General features: G+C 39.3%; 2 protein-coding genes across 5 annotated transcripts in view; one reads left to right on the top strand and one right to left on the bottom strand.

Moving 5' to 3' along the window:
• The window catches only part of TIMM9 (translocase of inner mitochondrial membrane 9), a 169,348-nt gene that overhangs the window by 98,825 nt on the left and 50,731 nt on the right, over positions 1 to 19,792 (top strand). The window lies entirely within an intron of this gene.
• Positions 1 to 19,792, bottom strand: part of KIAA0586 (KIAA0586 ortholog) — a 76,122-nt gene that overhangs the window by 14,907 nt on the left and 41,423 nt on the right. For 2 of the 4 annotated variants that reach the window (XM_071745264.1, XM_071745266.1), the window contains 4 exons: positions 19,317 to 19,451; positions 17,459 to 17,639; positions 15,472 to 15,611; positions 10,467 to 10,554 (listed from right to left, as the gene is read on the bottom strand). In XM_071745264.1, the coding sequence (XP_071601365.1) occupies positions 10,467 to 10,554; positions 15,472 to 15,611; positions 17,459 to 17,639; positions 19,317 to 19,451 (544 nt within the window). The remainder of the gene's footprint in view (positions 1 to 10,466; positions 10,555 to 15,471; positions 15,612 to 17,458; positions 17,640 to 19,316; positions 19,452 to 19,792) is intronic. The other 2 variants (XM_071745265.1, XM_071745267.1) reach the window with 2 other exon arrangements.

The raw sequence follows: 19,792 nt of genomic DNA, 5'->3' as shown, positions 1-19,792 counted from the left end.
AAATCACCCCATGTTAAATCTAACCTGCTTTGACTGCATAATTCTGAGCCAAAACAGAGCTGCAATTCTACCAGATACAGAAAAATGTTTGCATATTATGATCTGATGTTTTGTTCTGACATTAAAAAAAAAAAAAAAGAGTTAATGGAAATTCAAAATCATGCTATATACAAAGACAACCAGCTACCTCCCTGCAGCCAAAGCACTGGGAGTGGAAAAAATGCATTTCACAGAACTTGAACATATTTTGTGTCACACTCAACAACTTTCTCTCAGGTTGTTTAGAGCTGTGCTCAAAATCAGTTCCTACTTCTTTAAAAGCCAAATATGTTTCAGATTAGAGAAGAACAACAACACAAATAAAAAGGTCCTGAATCTAAATTAGGTTTTTCTAGGTTTTGGGTATTTTTTTTTTTCTTGAATGACAGCATTCATGATAAAAAAACAGAGCACAGTAGTGCACAGAAAAAGTTTAACCCATCTCCATCTTTTATTGCTGTTCCAATTGCAGTCACCAAAAGCACACTTAGAACTGGTAATTCAGAGATGAGGAATTGTTGTATTTTACTTTACAAATTAGTTTTGCAGAAGACAAAAAAGTGTTTTGAGTAAGTTTTACATTTGCACACGTTATTCAACACTATTACAAAACACAGCCCCACACTCAACCTCAGCAGTGAGCAACAAGTCACACATGGCAACTTTAATCTTCACTCACCAGTCCTTACCCTATTTTTTAGGCAAAAAGCTACTTTGGCAGACTGCATTTCTCAAAATCAGCATGTTATCAAAGAGTAGTATTACTGTTATTTATATAGGATTCTTCATGTAGAAGACATCACAGATAACACTTGCTCCATGCTGTTGGCCTTATTGGAAAGTTTCCTGAGCTCCCAGTCTTAAGAAATGAATCACTTGGGCACTGAAAACTTGTATTTATATTAATTATAAGCAGCCTTTGTGTCACTGTATTGAGAAGCTGGTGCTGGGAAAACCTGGCCTCTCTTCAGTGCATGAAGTAGGTTTTTTTACTCCTAAGCTATCTAGAAAAATAATGAAGTATGTAGGTAATGACACTGATCAAGAACATGAAAACTGCCCATAAATCAAGCCCTTTCACAGTATAATAAGCAGTTAAAAAAATAATTTTACAACATGGCTTTGAACACCAATCATCTAAGTATCTGTCTTTATTAGCCAGTTAGACTTTATTAATAACTTTACAGCTATGCCTTGCCTCTGCTAGCAGTACAAAAATTTACAAAGCATTAAAAATGACAAAGAAAAACATTTAATGGCTTAGAATGACAGCTTTTTTACATTCCCCATCTCCTTCATTTGTCTCAAACAGTCTGAAGGACTTCAGAAGAGACAGTTCCTTGATAGGAGGGAGGCCACAAAGCCAATTCCACTGCCACCAACCCTTCCCTGGTCTACCAGCCCAACGCTGGATCCAGGACCAGCAATTTTACCTCTAATTTTTCCTTTCTCTTTTCTTTTTTGTTCTCTTTTCTCTTCCTATTCCTGTCTCTACAGAGCTAGGTTTCCTAGTTACAGCTTTAACACCCACCAGTTCTGCTCAACACAGCTTTGTCATTGCACCCCATAGGGTGTTATCCTTACTTTGTCCTGGTGGGATCCAACAAGAATCTCCACGTTTCCAGCCTTTGGAACATGACAGGGGCAGAGAGTCAGAATCCATGGGTTATTCCTCACTCACATCAAGCTCCTCCACTCAGCATAGACACTTTCATCCTTGTAATTTCTCTTCTACACAGCCACTCCACAGCTGGCTCCTTCCAGTTTTGATGGAGTGCTTTAAAAAGCTGACTTGAGAGCTCTTCACATCAGGTAAAGGATGCCCAAGGATCACCAAAACCAACCCAGCAGGGAAAGCAGAAGCTGTTCCTTCTGTTGCACTGCTCTCAGACATGCACAAAGCACTGAATTCTAAAGGGCAACATCTGCCAGAAAAAAAATCCCTCAAAACAAACTCAGCACATATTGAAGGCACAAAGCCTCCACTTCTATCACAGTGCTGTATGTGTTTCTCCAAGTTGAAGTATGTTTGGAATACTCCTTGTCTTCATCTTGTGTCACCACAACATCTCCATGCACTGTGCTGCCAGCACCCAAAGGCATCATAGAATCATAGAACTGGCTGGGTTGGAAGGGACCTCAGAGCTCATCAAGTCCAACCCTTGATCCACTCCCACTGCAGTTCCCAGCCCATGGCACTGAGTGCCACATCCAGGCTCTTTTGAAATAGCTCCAGGGATGGAGAATCCACCCCTTCCCTGGGCAGCCCATTCCAATGGCTGAGCACCCTCTCCAGAAAGAAATTCTTTCTAATGTCCAACCTAAACCTCCCCTGGCACAACTTGAGACCTCTTGTGCCCTCTTGTCTTGCTGAGAGTTGCCTGGGAAAAGAGCCCAACCCCCCCCTGGCTCCAACCTCCTTTCAGGGAGTTGGAGAGAGTGATGAGGTCTCCCCTGAGCCTCCTCTTCTCCAGCCTCAACACCCCCAGCTCCCTCAGCCTCTCCTCATAGGATCTGTGCTCGAGTCCCTTCACCAGCCTGGTTGCCTCCTTTGGACCTGCTCCAGCACCTCAATCTCCTTCCTGAGCTGAGGGGCCCAGAACTGGACACAGGACTCAAGCTGTGGCCTCCCCAGAGCTGAGCACAGGGGCAGAATCCCTTCCCTGGACCTGCTGGCCACGCTGTTCCTGAGCCAGCCCAGGATGCCATTGGCCTTCTTGGCCACCTGGGCACACTGCTGGCTCCTCTTCAGCTTCCTGGCAATCCAGACTCCCAGGTCCCTTTCTGCCACTCTGTGCCCAGCCTGGAGCTCCCCATGGGGTTGTTGTGGCCAAAGTGCAGGACCCCAGTTCTGATACTGATGCCTTTTATAAAAGAAACACAACTTTCACACTAAAAAAGAAATGTGAGATAAGTGGCCTACTTAGATGACTTAATCCACGGGAGGATAATCACCCTAAAAGATCCTACAGTGCATCTGCCAAGTGATCTAACCCAGAGTCAGCAAGCAGCAGCTCTACCTGAGACTGCTGGAATGGTTCCTGACTCCAGCTCAGCTGGCACGGGTGCACCAGGCTGAAAACAAGAGAGTCTGAGGAGTGTAAAAGCATCTTACTCAGGTAACTGTGTTTGCAGGCTCTGATCTCTGGCAGAGGCTGCAGGATGCTCCTGGAGGCAGGAACTCCAACCAAATGCTCTGCTGAAGAAGATGATGACAATGCTGTTTCTTGCAACACATTTTGTTATAGTGACATACTGAGAAGCATCATTTAGAACCAGGAATCTCAATTTAAATTCATTTCCCATCACTGCTAATGAATAGGCACACAAATTAAAGTAGTAGAAGATCATAAAAATCTAATACTTCTTTACAACATTATGATATAATGTTATGTGTAAAGGGACTTCAGACTCAATTATATGTATATAAGTGAGTAACAGGCTCAGGAGAGACTATCCTGATCCTTTTCCATGACCTGCCACACCACCCAGGCCCCAGAACAGCAAAGCACACTTCCTTTTCTAGCTGTACATCAGCTCTTTCTTATTTAACCATGGGCTCAGAGCTGTGGAACCACTAATTTGTGAGAAACTTCTCCCTCTAGAGAAGAGCTAACTGGAAACAGCCCTGGGGCTGATGTAAGCATTAAGTACAGGGGGAGTCTCTGTCCTTAGGTGCCTTGCCCAAGCCCATTAATTTTTTGTGTGTGTCCCCCATTTATATAAGCAATGTTTGCATGAAAGGGGAAAGCAGGTCAGCCCAGTCAGCTTCCTACCATCTGCTTTTATTCAGAGTTACTCAAGATCAGTGCCAGTGGGATCAGTGCCCATTTAGGGGGTTTATTGTGTGTGTTTATTTTTTGCTCTTTACAATGAAGGCAACAGCAATTACAGTAAGTTTGTAAAAGTGCATACAAATCATAATACACAATACAAAGCTGCTTCAGTCAGATCCTAGCGTGTTTACAGATCCTACACAGGCTGTGAGAAAGGCTCTTTTGGCACAACAATTTGGAGAGGCTGGAGAGGAGTGTGGTGGTGTCCAGGAGATCTGAGACTGTGTTTAATATTTGATACCAAGCCCCTGCCCTGCTTGCAATTCATGGTGCCTCCAGCTGATTTGCCACCCCTAGAGAATCTCACACAAACAAAAGCATCACATTCTAGCTTGGCCCCACAATAGGTGGATTTATAAAATTGGAAACTGGACTTGGAAAAAGATCAAAGGTAGGATGGCAAAGTGGGTACCTCAGTTTTAGGGCTCTCAGCTTGTACAATTCCATCCCTTAAGAGTGGAGATGCAAGCAAGAGGTACTCTCCTCTTCATGAGAATCATGCAGAGAATGTGCCTGGTCACTAGAGATGCAAGCTACAAAAAAAGCCTCACAAGCCCTGAGCTAATCAAAAAACCCAACCCAAGCCCTGCAAAAAGGGAAAAATTAGAAAAATATGGAGAACTCAACAGTGCAGGCACGAGACAATAATGCCACATGGAGCTTAGTGCTGTGGTTCCAGCAGATAGTCAAGAGTGGTTGAAAAGCAAAAGTGATTATTAATTTTTTAAAAAAAGAATTTCTAATAAATTTGGAAATGAAATCCTTTAATGATTAATTTGTACTTGAGAAGATCCACAGAAGCCTCTGGTGCCTGCATGACATGATACAGACAGCTGATGCTCAGCAGGCAGGCATAATGGGCACAATGTGATATTTTGAGGCAAAAAGGACACACAAACTCCAGAAGGTACCTTGGATGCTTGATGCAGTAATACCATGGGGTTTTCAGCTTATCTACATGAAAAAGAGACTAGAATCCCTCATTACTTGTATCTTACAGCCTCCAGTTATGAGTGAAATATCAGGCTTAATTTTGTCACTTTCCTAACTTTAGGTTTATGATGTATAAAATGCATTCTAAGGGATGCCCTAGGTCCCTGGATTAGATCACCTACAATCCTTTAAAACCCGGGCTTGAAGAGTGAATCAGATGAGATTTCTGGATATGTACTTTGAGCCCCCCAAAATCTGAAAGAAGATAAGTAAAAATCCAAGTATTTGACAGTCTCCATAGGAAGTAATCCTTTAAGTAGTGATCACGTCAATTTGAATAAGTTTTTTTCTTTCCCTTTCTCTAGAAAAAACCCAACTGGTTCTGGAATTTCAGTGAAAATCCATGCTGCTGTGTACAGACCAGGGGAGGGACTTGGTACAGGACACACCCTGAAGTGTTCAAACCCCAAACTTCTACCTGCTCAAGAAAGGAGGCTACAGATTACAGCCTCACCCCCTGAAATTAAAATTTCTGCTTCTATGAGCAGAAACACATCCTAAGACCACACTGGCAAATTGACAACTTTATGAATGTTGATCAGTAAGAAAAGATCCAGGTGATCTGTGGTGTGGGGCTGGACTACAGAAGAGAATGTCTTTTATTTGAGCATAACAGTCAGCAGTAAATCCTCAGACTGTGAGGCACCATGAACCCACTGGGTAAAGTTTTCTCTAAGTATAAGGTGTAGGTTGTTGGGTTTTTTGTGGGTTTTGTTTTGTTTTGGTTTTGTTTTTCATTCCTCTACCTGATTACTTGGCTTTCAGTTAACTAAGATGCCTCAAAAACCCACCCAACCAAACAAAAAAAGCAACAACAAAACCAATCAAATTACATTCAAGGAGTCTAAAAAGCATACCAGGGAGGTTTGTGCTTCACCAGCTCTCTGAGCTTGTAAGTTATTCCTCTTGTTAATGACTTCTGCACAAATAAGCAAGTGAAAGAAAGGTCAAGTGACCAGAGGATGATTTCCCAGAAAGAGATCTTTCTGGAATGGCTTCCAGCATCTGCAGAGTCCCATGAAACCCACAGCAGTTCCTGGGGCTCAGTTTGTCAGGACCCAAACCTGGAGCAGCAGAACACACCCACAGAAGGACACCACTGTCTACAGTAACAGTTCTACCCAAGATGTCACCTCAAGCTATGAAAAAAATCAAAGTTTTGATTGGAAAATAAGTGAAGTAACTCAGTGGGGAAAAAGCAACCATAGATATAAAGTGGCACTTCTTAACAGCTAAATGATATTTACAAAAGTCAAGGAATTCAAGACTCCTGTTCCAAATTACTTAAGGTAATTCAAACTAGAACCTCCCTAATGTGGCTACTGAGGATTTTATGTGGGGATATTATACAAAATCCATTCTTATTACTCAGTTGCATGTTTTCCAACACATGAGATATCCCACAACTGCTCTGGTCACATGTGCAGAAAAAGCAAATGAAAACTTTTGGAGAACTGATGTTCACTTGGAGCACCTAAAAGCCAATGACTACTTACAGAAAAAGCAGAGTTTCTGTGGGAAACACAGCTATGCATTTCCTGACCTGGCTGGATGTAAAATCTATTAACTGAATTGTGTCAGGAAGCCATCTGATATCATGGGGAGGTGACTGTATAGGAAAACCAGAGTCAAAACAGAGCAGAAATCAGTTCTGAAGCAGCACTGAAAAAACTTACAAAAAAAGTTAACAGGAGATTTGCTTAAAAAATGCCATAATTATAGCTAAATTATATAATCAACTAATTATCCAAGATCTTATATCAGAAATGCTGATGAGGGACTCTTCAGGATGTCAGGTAGTGATAGGACCAGGGGGAATGGCTTCAAACAAGAGGAGGGCAGATTTAGATTGGAAATTAGGAAGAAGTTCTTCCCCATGAGGGTGGTGAGACCCTGGCACAGGTTGCCCAGGGAGGTGTTGGAAACCCCATCCCTGAAAGATTTTAAGGCCAAGCTGGGCAGGACTCTGAGCAACCTGATCTGGTGGGAGGTGTCCCTGCCCATGGCTGGGGGGGTTGGACCTAGATGATCTTAAAGATCCCTTCCAACCCTGAAAATTCTATGAGTCTAATAAAATCAGTCAAATTCAAGTAGCAATGCAAGCTACACAACCTATTCCTAGCTCTCAGGTTGCAGTGGTCCTCTCTACAGTGTGAAAGAAGAGCTCTGTTATGCTCCACTGGCTGCTGTCTTCAGGGTGGTATGGACAGTCTTTAGCAAAAGCCTTAATGAGACTCAGTCCAAAAAATGGAACAGCAGGATATGAGGGAGAAAGCAAACTTTCAGCAGAATTGTTGTTAAGGTTGTTAAGAGTTTCACCAAAACAGTTCCAATTCCAAGAAAAAAAAAAATAAAGACCTTTAGACTTATCTTAATCTTCTTCCTTCCTCCAAGCATCTGTTAGAGATTTGCCTCATGCCACAATAGTTTTAAGAAAAAATAACCTGAATCAGAGCAATTTCTGGCTAAAGAAGAGAGGCAAAAAAATGTTTTGTAATATCCCTGTTTCCAGGATTACAGCATAATGGCCGTGTTAACCCAGGAGTAGCTCATTTTCAATACCAAACAGGAACTCTGGAAGCTTTATTTTTTCATACAGATTGTTTTATGGGCTTCTTGCCCTCTTAATCATTTATTGCACAGATCATCTCCTCCCACAAGCAACTGTGCAATCTCTCTGTGGCAACAAAGCCAATTGCTTCGTGTCCCAATATTACTTTCCCATGTACTTATGGCTGCCTGAATATAATTCACTAGCTGGAGATAAAAAGAAATTATTATCATGAAGCTGTGCTCTCTAAGTCACATTCTGAGAGCCTGTGCTGTGGAAAAATAATTAAGTGAAGATACATCTACCTCTTGGTTCTGAGCTGCTCATATTAAAGTTTAAAAATGCTCTGCAGTCAAGCCTTGCCACCTGTTATTTCATTTTAATATAAAAATTTTGAATCATCTTAATCACGAGTCTAAAAATGCTCATATTCTAGAAATATGTGCATTCACCAACCACAACAATTATTATCATATTAAACATATGAAGATATATGAAAGAATAGTACAAAGATTAAAGGGTATTCTTAAGCCAAAAATACATATGCATGTATATTATGTACTACAAATATATATTTTCAAACCACTGTCTCCACTGTGTCTAGAGAAGGCACACATTTCAATTAATAATACATTCAGGCTTTATTTTCAGTTGTAACTTTCAGGAGACGTTGCCCTTTCAGGCATGATACTGTAACAGTCCTACTGAACTTCAACTTTCATTAGAATACATCAATCAACTTTCTTTCAGTAAAAACACATGTTCACTGCAGACCACAAAAATTTTTAAACAACAAAAGAAAGCTCTGTCATATATATCTATTTATGACCATAGGCAAAAGATGAATCAAATCTTGTCAAGTATTTATTAATAAAATAAAAAGCCTTTTTTTACATCCAACCCTAAGTGGAGAACAATTTCCCTTTTATCCCAACACCCTGAATTCACACTTCAGTTCAGGGCTCCAGATTTTCTAAGCTCTAATATCAATATATACACTCACACTTTAAACTCTGAAAAAATACCTAAATGATCCTGCCTTTGAAATGCTTCTCCATTTTCAGGCAAGTACTCATTGTCCCTTGCTATCTCAACAAAGGCAACCATTTGACATGAAGTTTTCATAAAGAGGGTGCTTTGAACTCAGAGTAACAGATGTGTTTCATTTTAAAATGTTGTATTTACTTAAACCCACATCTACTTATCATGTTGCAAATGTTCATTTTTCCTTCAAATGATTCTTATTAATTTTTACCCTCAAATTTTTGACTGATTAAGTTAGCTGTGGTGAAGACAAGACCTTCTGGTTAAAAGTGACAGACAGTTGTTTCCATTTGCAAATCCTCTAGATTTTTATTGGCTCATTAAGTATGTATACTTCGAATGAGATTTAAATTATCTTGGTCTATAAATCATCATCTTTTTTTGTGCCTCTCAAAGAAAATTGACTACTGCCATCTCCTGGTCAAACATTTTCATCTGACACACAGACATAGTTGGACTGTGTCCAAATACCTTGCTTGTATTACACTCTTTTGGGGGATTTTTTTTTAAAGGTAAATATTCCAGAAAAGAACAGATTAGACAGAATACCTTTTACTCTATTTCCATCCCTCTCCAACACCCTACTCAATGATACAGACTGGAAGTGCTGGCTTGTTAAAACCTTGACACAAAGTTGAGGTCCAAAAGCATGAAGTGTTAGGAAGATTATCCCCCCCTTCCCTCCTCTCTTGTGATTAATAGGAAGGATTGGGGAAGAAGGAGGAAAGGAAGACACCTGACACCACCATTAAGGAAAACTCCTTTTAAAGTTTGGAAAAAGTTGGTCCTGCAAGGCACATAGCACATAATTTTCTTTATGGTCACTTAGAGGTCATTCTCAACTTACTGGAAATTCACTTTCCTTAGGCAGTTTGGGTTTTCTGAAGACCAGAATAAAAAGACTACTATTTCTATTAGAAAAAAAGTCACTGAAATATTTTTTCACCAATATTAAGGAGTTAACCTCCACTTTTTAATAAATTCTTTGTTTACCAACTTTAAAAACATGTGCTGACAAAAGTCCCTGCAACAAAATACTTAAATATAATGAACAGTTGAAACAAAATAATTCCAACACAATTATAATTCAATTAGATATTTTAAAAAATTTAATGGAAAAAGTTCAAAGAACTCTTTTAAAAAGGGCTTGAAGGATGGATTTGTCTATAGTAGGGTGGAGCAGTTCTAACTGGATGTATCATAGACATGAAGTGGTTTAGAATCCTGTTTTTACCACTTAAGATTAAAACTGCCCCATGCCTCAACACTACCACCTTCACACACTTATTACCTGCTAAAACAATTTCATATGACAGTAATATGCACAGCTTGTTATTCCAACACTGACTTGGACTATGTAAACTAAAAATATTCTCTCCTTCTCATACTATATCCCTAACACTTTTAACACACACTTGTAAGTAATCTCCAAAAAATAATTATGCATGGATAATAGAGTCCTTAACAGAAGAAAAAAAATCACTGTTACACACTAACTTGAGGCCCATCCTCAAACCAGGCCATTTTAACAAGGAAAATGCCTGGTTTTTTTTCACATTGGCATCATCTGAACTTCATGTTATCTTTCAGTTCTCCTCTAGTACCCCTGTGCTTTGTCACACATATAAACCCCTGCCAACTATCACTGCATTATGAATATTCTGTTTGCTGAACAGTGCTCTATAAAGCAATTAGTATTCAGTTGACTACAGAACATGCACACTGTAATGCTCTTGGCAAATAAAAATTTAAATAAATACTTAATTGAAAGGACCCTGATGACTTACATAAAAACCCTCTTCCCATCCACTCAGGGCACCCCAACAACATCACAGCTTTGTACACAGATATATACACACCATTTGTAAACGTCTGGAAATTTTTGGAATTTGGGAGTCATGAAAATAAGGTTTTTAAAATCAGGATTTATTATACATGAGTATTCACTTAAAACTGGCATGCTTAACTGAGAGAACTACATTTGTGTGCTGACAGTGCTTTACCTTCTTTTTGCAGCTCTTCAGACTTCCTTCTCACAAATATCACTCGGGGTCTCACAGTCTCAACTTGTGCAGCTCCTTCACTCTCCTCCTATGTATCACATATTAAAATCATATTAGCAGGCTGACTTTTGATGTAAAAGCACTGTGAAAGCTTCAAGAAAGATCCAAAGAGGTTTTTAAAGATTCATTAAAGGATATGCACTTGTTCTTCTTCCTTTTGACTTCAAAAGGATTCAGATCTGACTTAGCCCATTGCAATGCTGTTTCCTCTACACTAACATCCTGGGAGCAGAAGGTAAGAAATGTGCCATTTAGACCTGAGGACACAGGAGACCCTCAATTTCTACTCAGAGTGTGTGGTGGAAAGAATGCAATATTTCTCTGGCTTTCTTCAGTACCCCAGGACTTGTCCCTAGGTATTACCTCCTGAGTATAAAGGGAAGGTTGAAAGGGAAAAGAAAAAACAAGAAAAAATTCAGCATTCGGTTTGGAAAATCCATGCCAAGAATAAAATTTCTTTGACAATGTTTTTAAAACCATTTGCCTAAAATTCTCTACAGGACCTAGAAACAATGCTTATGGGAAAAGAGTTTCTTTGAAGGAACAAATGCTCTGCATGTTAAAAAGGGAGACATTATCTCTGTCAAGTACACTTGTCATCTTAGGTGTTAAATGGAACAGGACTTGTGGCCCAAGGACACTCCACTATATGCAGAGAGGAAACATAAAAAGTGGAAAACATAAGAGCCACAGAGACCTAGAAGACTTAAGCATTCCCTAAGATAAACAATTATTTGATTTCATAAGTTTATCCTGTAGATGAACAAAAAAAATCATAGTGAAAATTCTTAAAAAAAGAGGAACACAAGGAAGATCTGAAATGTTTGGGTATCACACAGCATTTGAAACCTGTGGGACTGCAGAGAAAATCATTTGCCCTGCAAAGCAATGGCAGAGGTTTTCTCTTGAAAACCAAATGACAAAATACCAGTGGTATTTTACTCCCCAGAGGCTAAAAAGGAAGAAAAGGAAAGTATATTTCAGTTCTGTAAGAGGAACCCTCCACTACTGTGGGGGCTACAAATGAAACAAATAGCCAAAAATATGGATGAAAATAAAGTTTTTATGTCTGGCAGACAATAGGCATGGTGCAACCAGGGCTTCCCATTTCTTTCAGTTAATAAGTGTCTCCTACAGCAAGAGGAATGACACTGCTTCTCAGGTACTTCATGATCATTTAAGTCAGTGCTGCAAAAATCAGAAGGAAGAAAAAGATAAGCTGTCCAGTCACTGTTTCTCCTCAGGGGCTGCATGGATGTGTTTACTACACTTCCCAGTGACCAAAGAGTGGAGAGGGGTAGAGCAGTAGATGGGATGTCACCTCTAACATGTCCCAGCACAGCCTCACCAGCACAACAGGGAGCTTAAAGCTGACAAAAGTGAATATGGACACATCTCAGATTGAGCTGGTGTCTTCACAAGGAACCATGGGCATGAGCAGAGCTGTAAGGATTGGCTCCAACTTGGGCACCTCTGCACATCTTGGATGTTGACTGACTCTGTTCAGTGTTTAAAGCTACCAAGTTATGAGTTGAGGTGGTTTTGATCAGGAAATGTGATTGAAGGCCACCTATGCCACAGAAAATTAAATGTAAGCAGCGTAACAGTACACTTAGGAGTCCACTTGAAGTGTTTTTTTGGTTTTGTTTTGCATTTTTAACACAATAAATGAAAAAATAGTTCAAACTCAGAGGTGCAAAGACAAGTGGAGATAACAGAGATTCATAATCTACAATTATGCAATCCCAGAATATCAAAATAAACCATGACTTTTGAAATACTAAAAATGAAATCTAATGAGAATACCAAAGTGACAACCCCACTTTAAGAATGTTGATTGTGTAAAAACATACATGCTTATAGAAGAACATTATTAAAACATTTTGCAACTACTTGATTTTCTAAGATTTTAAAACTCACTTGGGAATTCAAATTATTTAGATTTACCATCTAAAGATTGCCATCTTTAGATTTTGTGGCCAAGCATTTCAGAGATTTACCATCTTTGAAATGTTTGGCCACAAAAATGACATCCAGTGTTCATGTCCCTCCTGTGATCAAAATGATTTATCTAGAATAGGAAGAGCCCAGCTTCCTCCCAGTCACCTCTTACTTCTTAGGACTAAGGGTACAGGGGCAAAGTGGCCACAAATAACAGTTAATCCCTGTATCATTGCACAAGAATGGACAGAAGGGGTCAAACCAAAGATGCATTTAGTCTGGCATCCTATCTATCAGTGGCTAAAAGCATATATAAATCTCAAAAAAAAAATACAATGCCAGAAATGGAGGAGCAGCCAAGGAATTTGAGTTGGATAAGGAAGTTCCTGTATGACTTAAACCATTTGTTTTGGAGTGAGTGATCACACAGACTTCACTCTTCATGACTAAAAGGCATTTACTTCTGCCCATAAACAGACAAAGCTCTTTCTGTCAGTCAAAATTTGATCTACATGCCAATTCCAGGAAGCAAACAAGTGGGTAGGTACCTGGCAGCTCCATATCACTGCCACAACCTCTCTGAAATGAGGATCCTCATCAGACAGATTACAGAAACCACCCAAGCTTTGCCAAAACAAACCCCAACATGCAGGAGGACCATTCCCAATTCAATCAGAACACAGCTCTACCAAACCCAAAGCCCAGCTGGAGACCATTTGAAAGACAATGTATTGTCTCAGATCTCTCAATAAACAACATGAAAACTTTGCTCCCAAAAAGCAAAGTCTTTGCTTTGTACATAGATGATAAGAGTTTCATTTGAGTGAAGGCAAACTCTGCCTAGAGATGAAAAACAAGATGTGAAACAACTGACATGAGACTCAGTGACCAACCTGGGAAGAAAGCTTTTAAGAATTGTAAAGTTATTATAGCCTTGAAAACTGCACAGAATGAATCATTCTGAGTATCTCTTGCTCTATTAGCTGATATTTTGTTAGCAGAAAATCTGTTTCCCCCAGGCAGGTGACAAAGCAGATGCCCAAGGGAAGATCAGAACAGAGATAGTCTATTCAGAACTAATCTGATCTAACAGAGATCAGATTTCCCAAACTGAAAATAGGTGTCAGGTTTATCATTGTTACATGGCAGACAACTATAAAAAGCTTTTATATCATCTGCTACAGGGATTTAAAATTTTTTTTTAAAGGGAAAGATGTAGACATCTAGAAGAGGATCTTACAGCTTTGCTCCATGCAGGACAGATGTTTACACTGGTTATTGCTTATAGGTATGGGCAATTCATAGTGAAGAAAAAAATATAGGCTGTGAGAAAGAATGATTCAGAACACCCACATACAGGAAGAGATTATTTTGTTCTGAGGAAAACAAAAAACCCAGAGCAAACAAAACCACACACACAAAGTTCAGGGTTGGTTTATTTGGTTTGGAGGGAGGGTGAGTTTCATATGCCAGCAGGCAAAAAAAAAAAACCAAAACCCAACAAAACCCACACTAAGAGTTCAGATGCAAGAAAAAGTTCCTAAAGATACAATATTAACCATCTATATATTCTATGAAAGACACTGTGGCAGAACACCTTACATTTCTTGCAAAGGTAAGACTATGTACATGAGTAACCTTACACATGGTACATTATAATTTGCCTGTACTCAGGCAAACAAAAATCAATCCTAACCCCATCAGCTGATTCTCCAGAGCATGAGATGCAGGTATCAGTGGGATTTTTATCACAGGTAATGGTGCTGGTAGAGGGGAACATGTTTTACCCTCCCTGTCCCTTTTACTTTGGGTAGTGAAACAATAGCAGGGATATGAGCTTCACCCCAACAGAATCCAGTCTTGCCTGTAAAGAGTCATTCCAAGAAATAATAGGTTTTGGTGAACTCAAATTGAAAGAGGTATTAACATCTTAAATCATGTTTGAAGAAGCAGCACATCAGATGAAACATTTAAGAACTGCTCAGACACCAATGGCACAATACACTCCAAGGTCTGAAAACATAAACCCAAAGACAGGTCAAAATAAGGTACTTCAGGTTGTTTTTATTTCTAGAATAGCAGGGAAGGACAGGCTGGATCCATGCACACAAAACCATCACTTTCAAACACACTGTCAAGCTTAGCATATTAAATAGCAAGCTAACACCAGATTTTTAGCTCCTGCCACTAAATCATCATCTCCAGGTAGCAGCACAAACTAACAAAGTAGCAATGGATTAACTCTATAGGTTTCAAGTAGAGAAAGATCAACAGGATCTTCCTCTACATTCAAGTATCCTGAGGTACATGATTTCTGCCTTTCCAACCCTCCCTGTCCCATGTTTTACCCTCCCTGTCCCTTTTACTTTGGGTAGTGAAACAACAGCAGGGATATGAGCTTCACCCCAACAGAATCCAGTCTTGCCAAAGTAGCAATGGATTAACTCTATAGGTTTCAAGTAGAGAAAGATCAACAGGATCTTCCTCTACATTCAAGTAACCTGAGGTACATGATTTCTGCCTTTCCAACCCTGCCCCTACAAGGACAACTGAAGCTCCTGAAGTGCTTAATCAGTGGGTTACAATTAGTGAGGCCAAACCTTGATTGTTGCCTCCTCTCCTATACAGCCACCATGTTATTCTTCTGTATTTGAAGCACTGTACCCCTAAAACTTCAGAATGCCCCATCTAAACTGAGAGCACATAGACCTGGATCCTGTGACACCAGGGATGTTGTGAGAAAATGCAGAAAAGGTAAAAGAGAGGGTCTGAGCCTAAGAGCATACTGTAAGGACTCCACCATAGTAAGCACAAAACCTTTCTTTCCATCCCAGTAAGAACAATCATTTTTAATTATGTTCAGATACTCTTCAGTTTGTCAGCTGAATGTGTCACTTTATCTGAACCAGTTCTGTGATGTCAATCACCACCACGAAACAGGAAATCTTATTTTCCCATGTTTGCACTTTCTGATTACTCATAGAAAAAGATCCTTCGAGTTTACCTGGGACAGATCCTCTGAGAGAGATGTCATCCTGCAGCTTGGTTGGGCTGCTTGCAAAACAGGATCTGAAACTTGTGGCAATTCTAGCTCAGCCATAAGCATTGGACCACGACTTGTATCTCCATCTCCAAGAATTGCTGCTGAGAAAGAAAAATAGGGAGAAAAATTTTTTTTATGAGCTGCAGCAGTCATCTCCCAGTCAACTCACGTGCAGGATGTGGATTCAAGATTCAACAATGGGACATGTAATGTTAAAGAGAATTATTTCCTCCTTACTTGGTTCATTGGTTATGCCTTAAAATTGTTCTGGTGCAGAAAAAAGGAGTAAGAAATACATGTCTGTGGAAACTGGAAAAATAAATCAGTTTTATCATCTGTAGATGTCTAACACTGCAAGCATTTATAGTAGTTCCAAAGCTGTAGGGCTCATCATACCATTACCTGCTTAATGAGTTTTATCACACATATTGGAAAGAGACTGGAAGGTGCTCTTCATGAAAATGTTTCACTGCTGTGTGAATGAAAAGAAACCTGCATATTGTCTTTTTTAAAAGGATAATTTGCTATATAATCCAGCACTGATCATGCTTTCACAGGCTGCAAGTGTATAAGGTATTTTTGTGAAAAATGTACTGACAGCTCATGAACAAACTTTAGCCTTCTGCTACAATACAGAGCCAAAGAATGAATTTTAAGCCTTATTAACTATAATTATTGCTTAATTTAACTGTCACTATTGTTCACTTTAAGACAACATGTGCCATTTGAATCTTGGTTTTTATAGCCACGATGTTAAGCACTGAAAACAAGGATTTATTAATGGGTGCTCATCAAGATGTTGTTACACTCCTGTATATGCAATACCTTCCCCATGCTACATCATTTTTCCAAAAAACAATTAAAAACTGGTCACAGAACTGAAGATAACCACAGGCAAACAATCCCCAGAATCCTTACAGATACATCTGTGTGACTTGCTCTGGCAGAGAAATTGAGAATCTACTGCAGGTTTATATGTACAGAGATACACACCTTGAAACATAGGAACTTTAACACCCACTGGTACAATAATCATTTAATTTTACTCTTAAAAATAATTACAGAATGATGGACCTGCACTATCAGGAAATAGGACCTTGTCCTGACTTGGGATCTCATCTATTGGTGTACACATCTGAAAGATTTGGAAGAAAAGTGGAAACAATCACAGATCATTCCTTCCACCTTCCTCCAAAAAGAGGCTGTTTCCTCTTCAGTGTTGAATTCACTATCAAAAGGCCTTGTAAAAAGCTTCTGTGTTCCTCCTTGATATGAAAACACATTTTTGTCTTGAAAGCAGATCCTAGCTGCTGTACCAAGTTGTTTCCTTAGCAATGACAATGAATTCTGTGCTGTGTGTTCAGAGATGGGGAGGAAGGGAAACTCAGTGGTTACAGCTCTAGCTTCAGCTGAAAAGTAATTACCTTGCTTTACCACAGCAACACATTCCTGCACTACTTTGTATTAAGCCATTATGTCTGTGCTGTACCCATTAGGGAAAAAAAAAGAATTTCCATATTGTTACTGCAATATATGAAGATAAAATATATTACAAGAGAATGCAGCATCACCTGATGGAGTGATAAAAACAAGGAGGAGTGCAGTGTAAGGGGACAGAGAGAAGCAGTTTGAGCTGCTGGTGACTGAAACTGAATTTGACTTAAAAGAGTAATACTTTACTAAAGAATAATACTTTACTAGGCAAGTGGGTACTCGGTACTATTTTTGTTTAAATTGTAGAATATTACAGACAAAGAAGAGTGAAGACACAGCTGGAATTAAATCCACTTCTCAGAACAGGAATGCTCATCATTTCCTCGCAGCAATAGCTTGTAGACTTTTAATACTGAATTTTAACAGACTGTCTGCAAGTATTTTAGATCCTGCTATTGAAAAGACTCAGAATCTACTTAAATATCACAGTGAAGAAGTAACAATTTAATTGTACCTCCAATCTGGCCCAGCTGCCCTGGAGATGAGGAATGGAAAGCCCCTTGTGGTCTGTTCTCAGGAGTCTGAGCAGTTGGATGGTCCATAAAAACTGAGTGTCCCATGAGGATTCTCTCTGCTGCTCTGGGCAGTCTTGGTCTTTGACCTTCACTGAGCTCCCCAGCACTATGATCAGAATCCTAAACAGAACACCAAAAGCAGAATAGCAGGCATAAAAATATCCAATGGATTTCATCCAGAATCAGGCACTATTATCTAGTTACACTACAGCTGTAGTTTATAGCATGCATCAACTTAGATCTACACTATTATTCATGAATAATGAAAACTGAAAACAGAAGAGGTATCATCTAACTGGGCTGAAAGCAAAAACTGCATCTCTCAGTCCTGGACAGAAAAGAATCACAGCCAAAATACATCATTTATTTATTAATGGTATCCAAACATGATCAGAATCTAAGTTATATTTTTAGCACAAGAAATCTTTAATCTTACACATATGGCCACTGTTGAATGTGAGCCCTTGTAACACTGAGAGCATCCAGAAGGGATTCACTCTCCTGATATACAGCTTGGCAGATAAAAAATTCAGTTTTTAAGCAGGCTTTTAAGGATGGCACTTAAAATGGGGGTGATTTTCTGCATTCTGACTTTCTAAGCTGAAAGAAAGACCTCAAAAGAAAAAAAGACCTTGTTTCTATGCAAGAAAAGAGGCTGAATGCACAGACACATGTGCACAGTAACATTCTGTGGCAATATTAGCAACATAGAGAATATTCTATAAATATTCAGAGAGAATATTCTCTCTCTTATAAACAAGAAGGTATGCTTGCACACACCCTGCCAGAATCCAGGGGGGACATTATTAGTGTCTTGCATGGACACACTGAGCAGTCAGAGGCTATGGGAAAGGGAAAAAGCAAATAAGAGATGCATGATGATGGGAAAATGTCTCTACAACTACAGCCTCAGAGCTGACACTGTAGAAAGCTTTTCACCAAGTCCATCCACCAGAACTCATTAAGCAAAATAAAGACAGACAAAGGAACAGTTAAGGAGGTGAGTGAAGCTAGTAATTATTTAGACTAAACTGACCAAGATAGAAGGAAGAAACTGCACATGCATCAATAAAATCACAAAAAGCAAGATCTGTTGTAAATAAAGGTGTTCATGAACCATATTGCAGTATTCACAGTTCACTTCCTTGAAACATTCCTTCAGCTATGTCAGATGTCCAGTCCAAACTGTTATTTTCCAAAGAAAATACTTAAATGTGTGACAAGATAATCACATTTGTCCTTTGTGATGCAGATCATTATACTTTTCTGTTAAGTCTTTTTTTTTTCTGCCAAATTTGTATGAATATTTTAAAGGTTTTCTTCTAAGGTCAGTATCAACAGCATGTGCAAAAGTGCATGTAAAAATTTGCTGAGTTATACATTAAAACATTCTTCATACCTCCCTGAAACACCTATATGGCTGTTATTTAGCTAACTTGTGCAGCTAAATGAAACACCTATAGTGCTGAAGTGACAAAAAAAAAACTTCCCTGCTGTTCCAAGTGACAGAACAAATCTGGTACACTGCAACAGTTGCATACACACCTTGAAAACTGGGTACCTGTGATCATGTGCACAGCTATCCTGTTTATAGCAGTATTTAATCTTTAATGTTTAAAAAAAGCTTTACAAAAGACCACAGCCAACAGTTCTGGGATCACTTCCAGCAGGGACTGAAGTGTGTGAACCTATTCTACAGCCAACAGGAAGGATAAGGTTAAAATATTTTATCTACTCTTCGGTAGGAAAGTGTCACTTCAAAACTACTCTACTGGAAGGAAAAGAACTGCAGGTTACCTCCAAATGGTATGTTCCTTCTTGTGCAAGAACAGGTGCTTGATTTAATTTGGCTAAAAGAGTCAGGACAGGGTCCCTGTGAAATCCTTTATCCAGTCTTCTCACCACTTGCCCTTCACTGGGAGGATCATAATCCTAAAACAAAGAAACAAAATCCACATAACCCGTGATCCAAAACTGCTTTTTGTAGGGGCTTCAATTATTCTCACTTCAGTTTCAAATTAAGCTTTTTTTCTTTTATGGTAAATTGTTATAGATTCCACACTGACAATTTGTGTCATGAAAATCCAGGCATTTAAATTGACAACATGCTGCTTTCTCCTTCTATCCAGAGTTGTGCAAAGTCTTTATTTGATCCATAAAACTGCAATACCCATGGAATAACAAGGTCCTTTAGGCCTTCAGAGCTGAGGCAAACAGTTAAATCCTCCTACAAAGTGGCTGTTAGCAATGGTTTGGCTACACAGCTACTCTGA

The sequence above is a fragment of the Heliangelus exortis genome, chromosome 5 (assembly GCF_036169615.1).
Source record: "Heliangelus exortis chromosome 5, bHelExo1.hap1, whole genome shotgun sequence".
Taxonomy (NCBI): Eukaryota; Metazoa; Chordata; class Aves; order Apodiformes; family Trochilidae; genus Heliangelus; species Heliangelus exortis.
The sequence above is the reverse complement of the archived record's forward strand: the minus strand, read 5'-3'. Positions and strand labels throughout refer to the sequence as shown.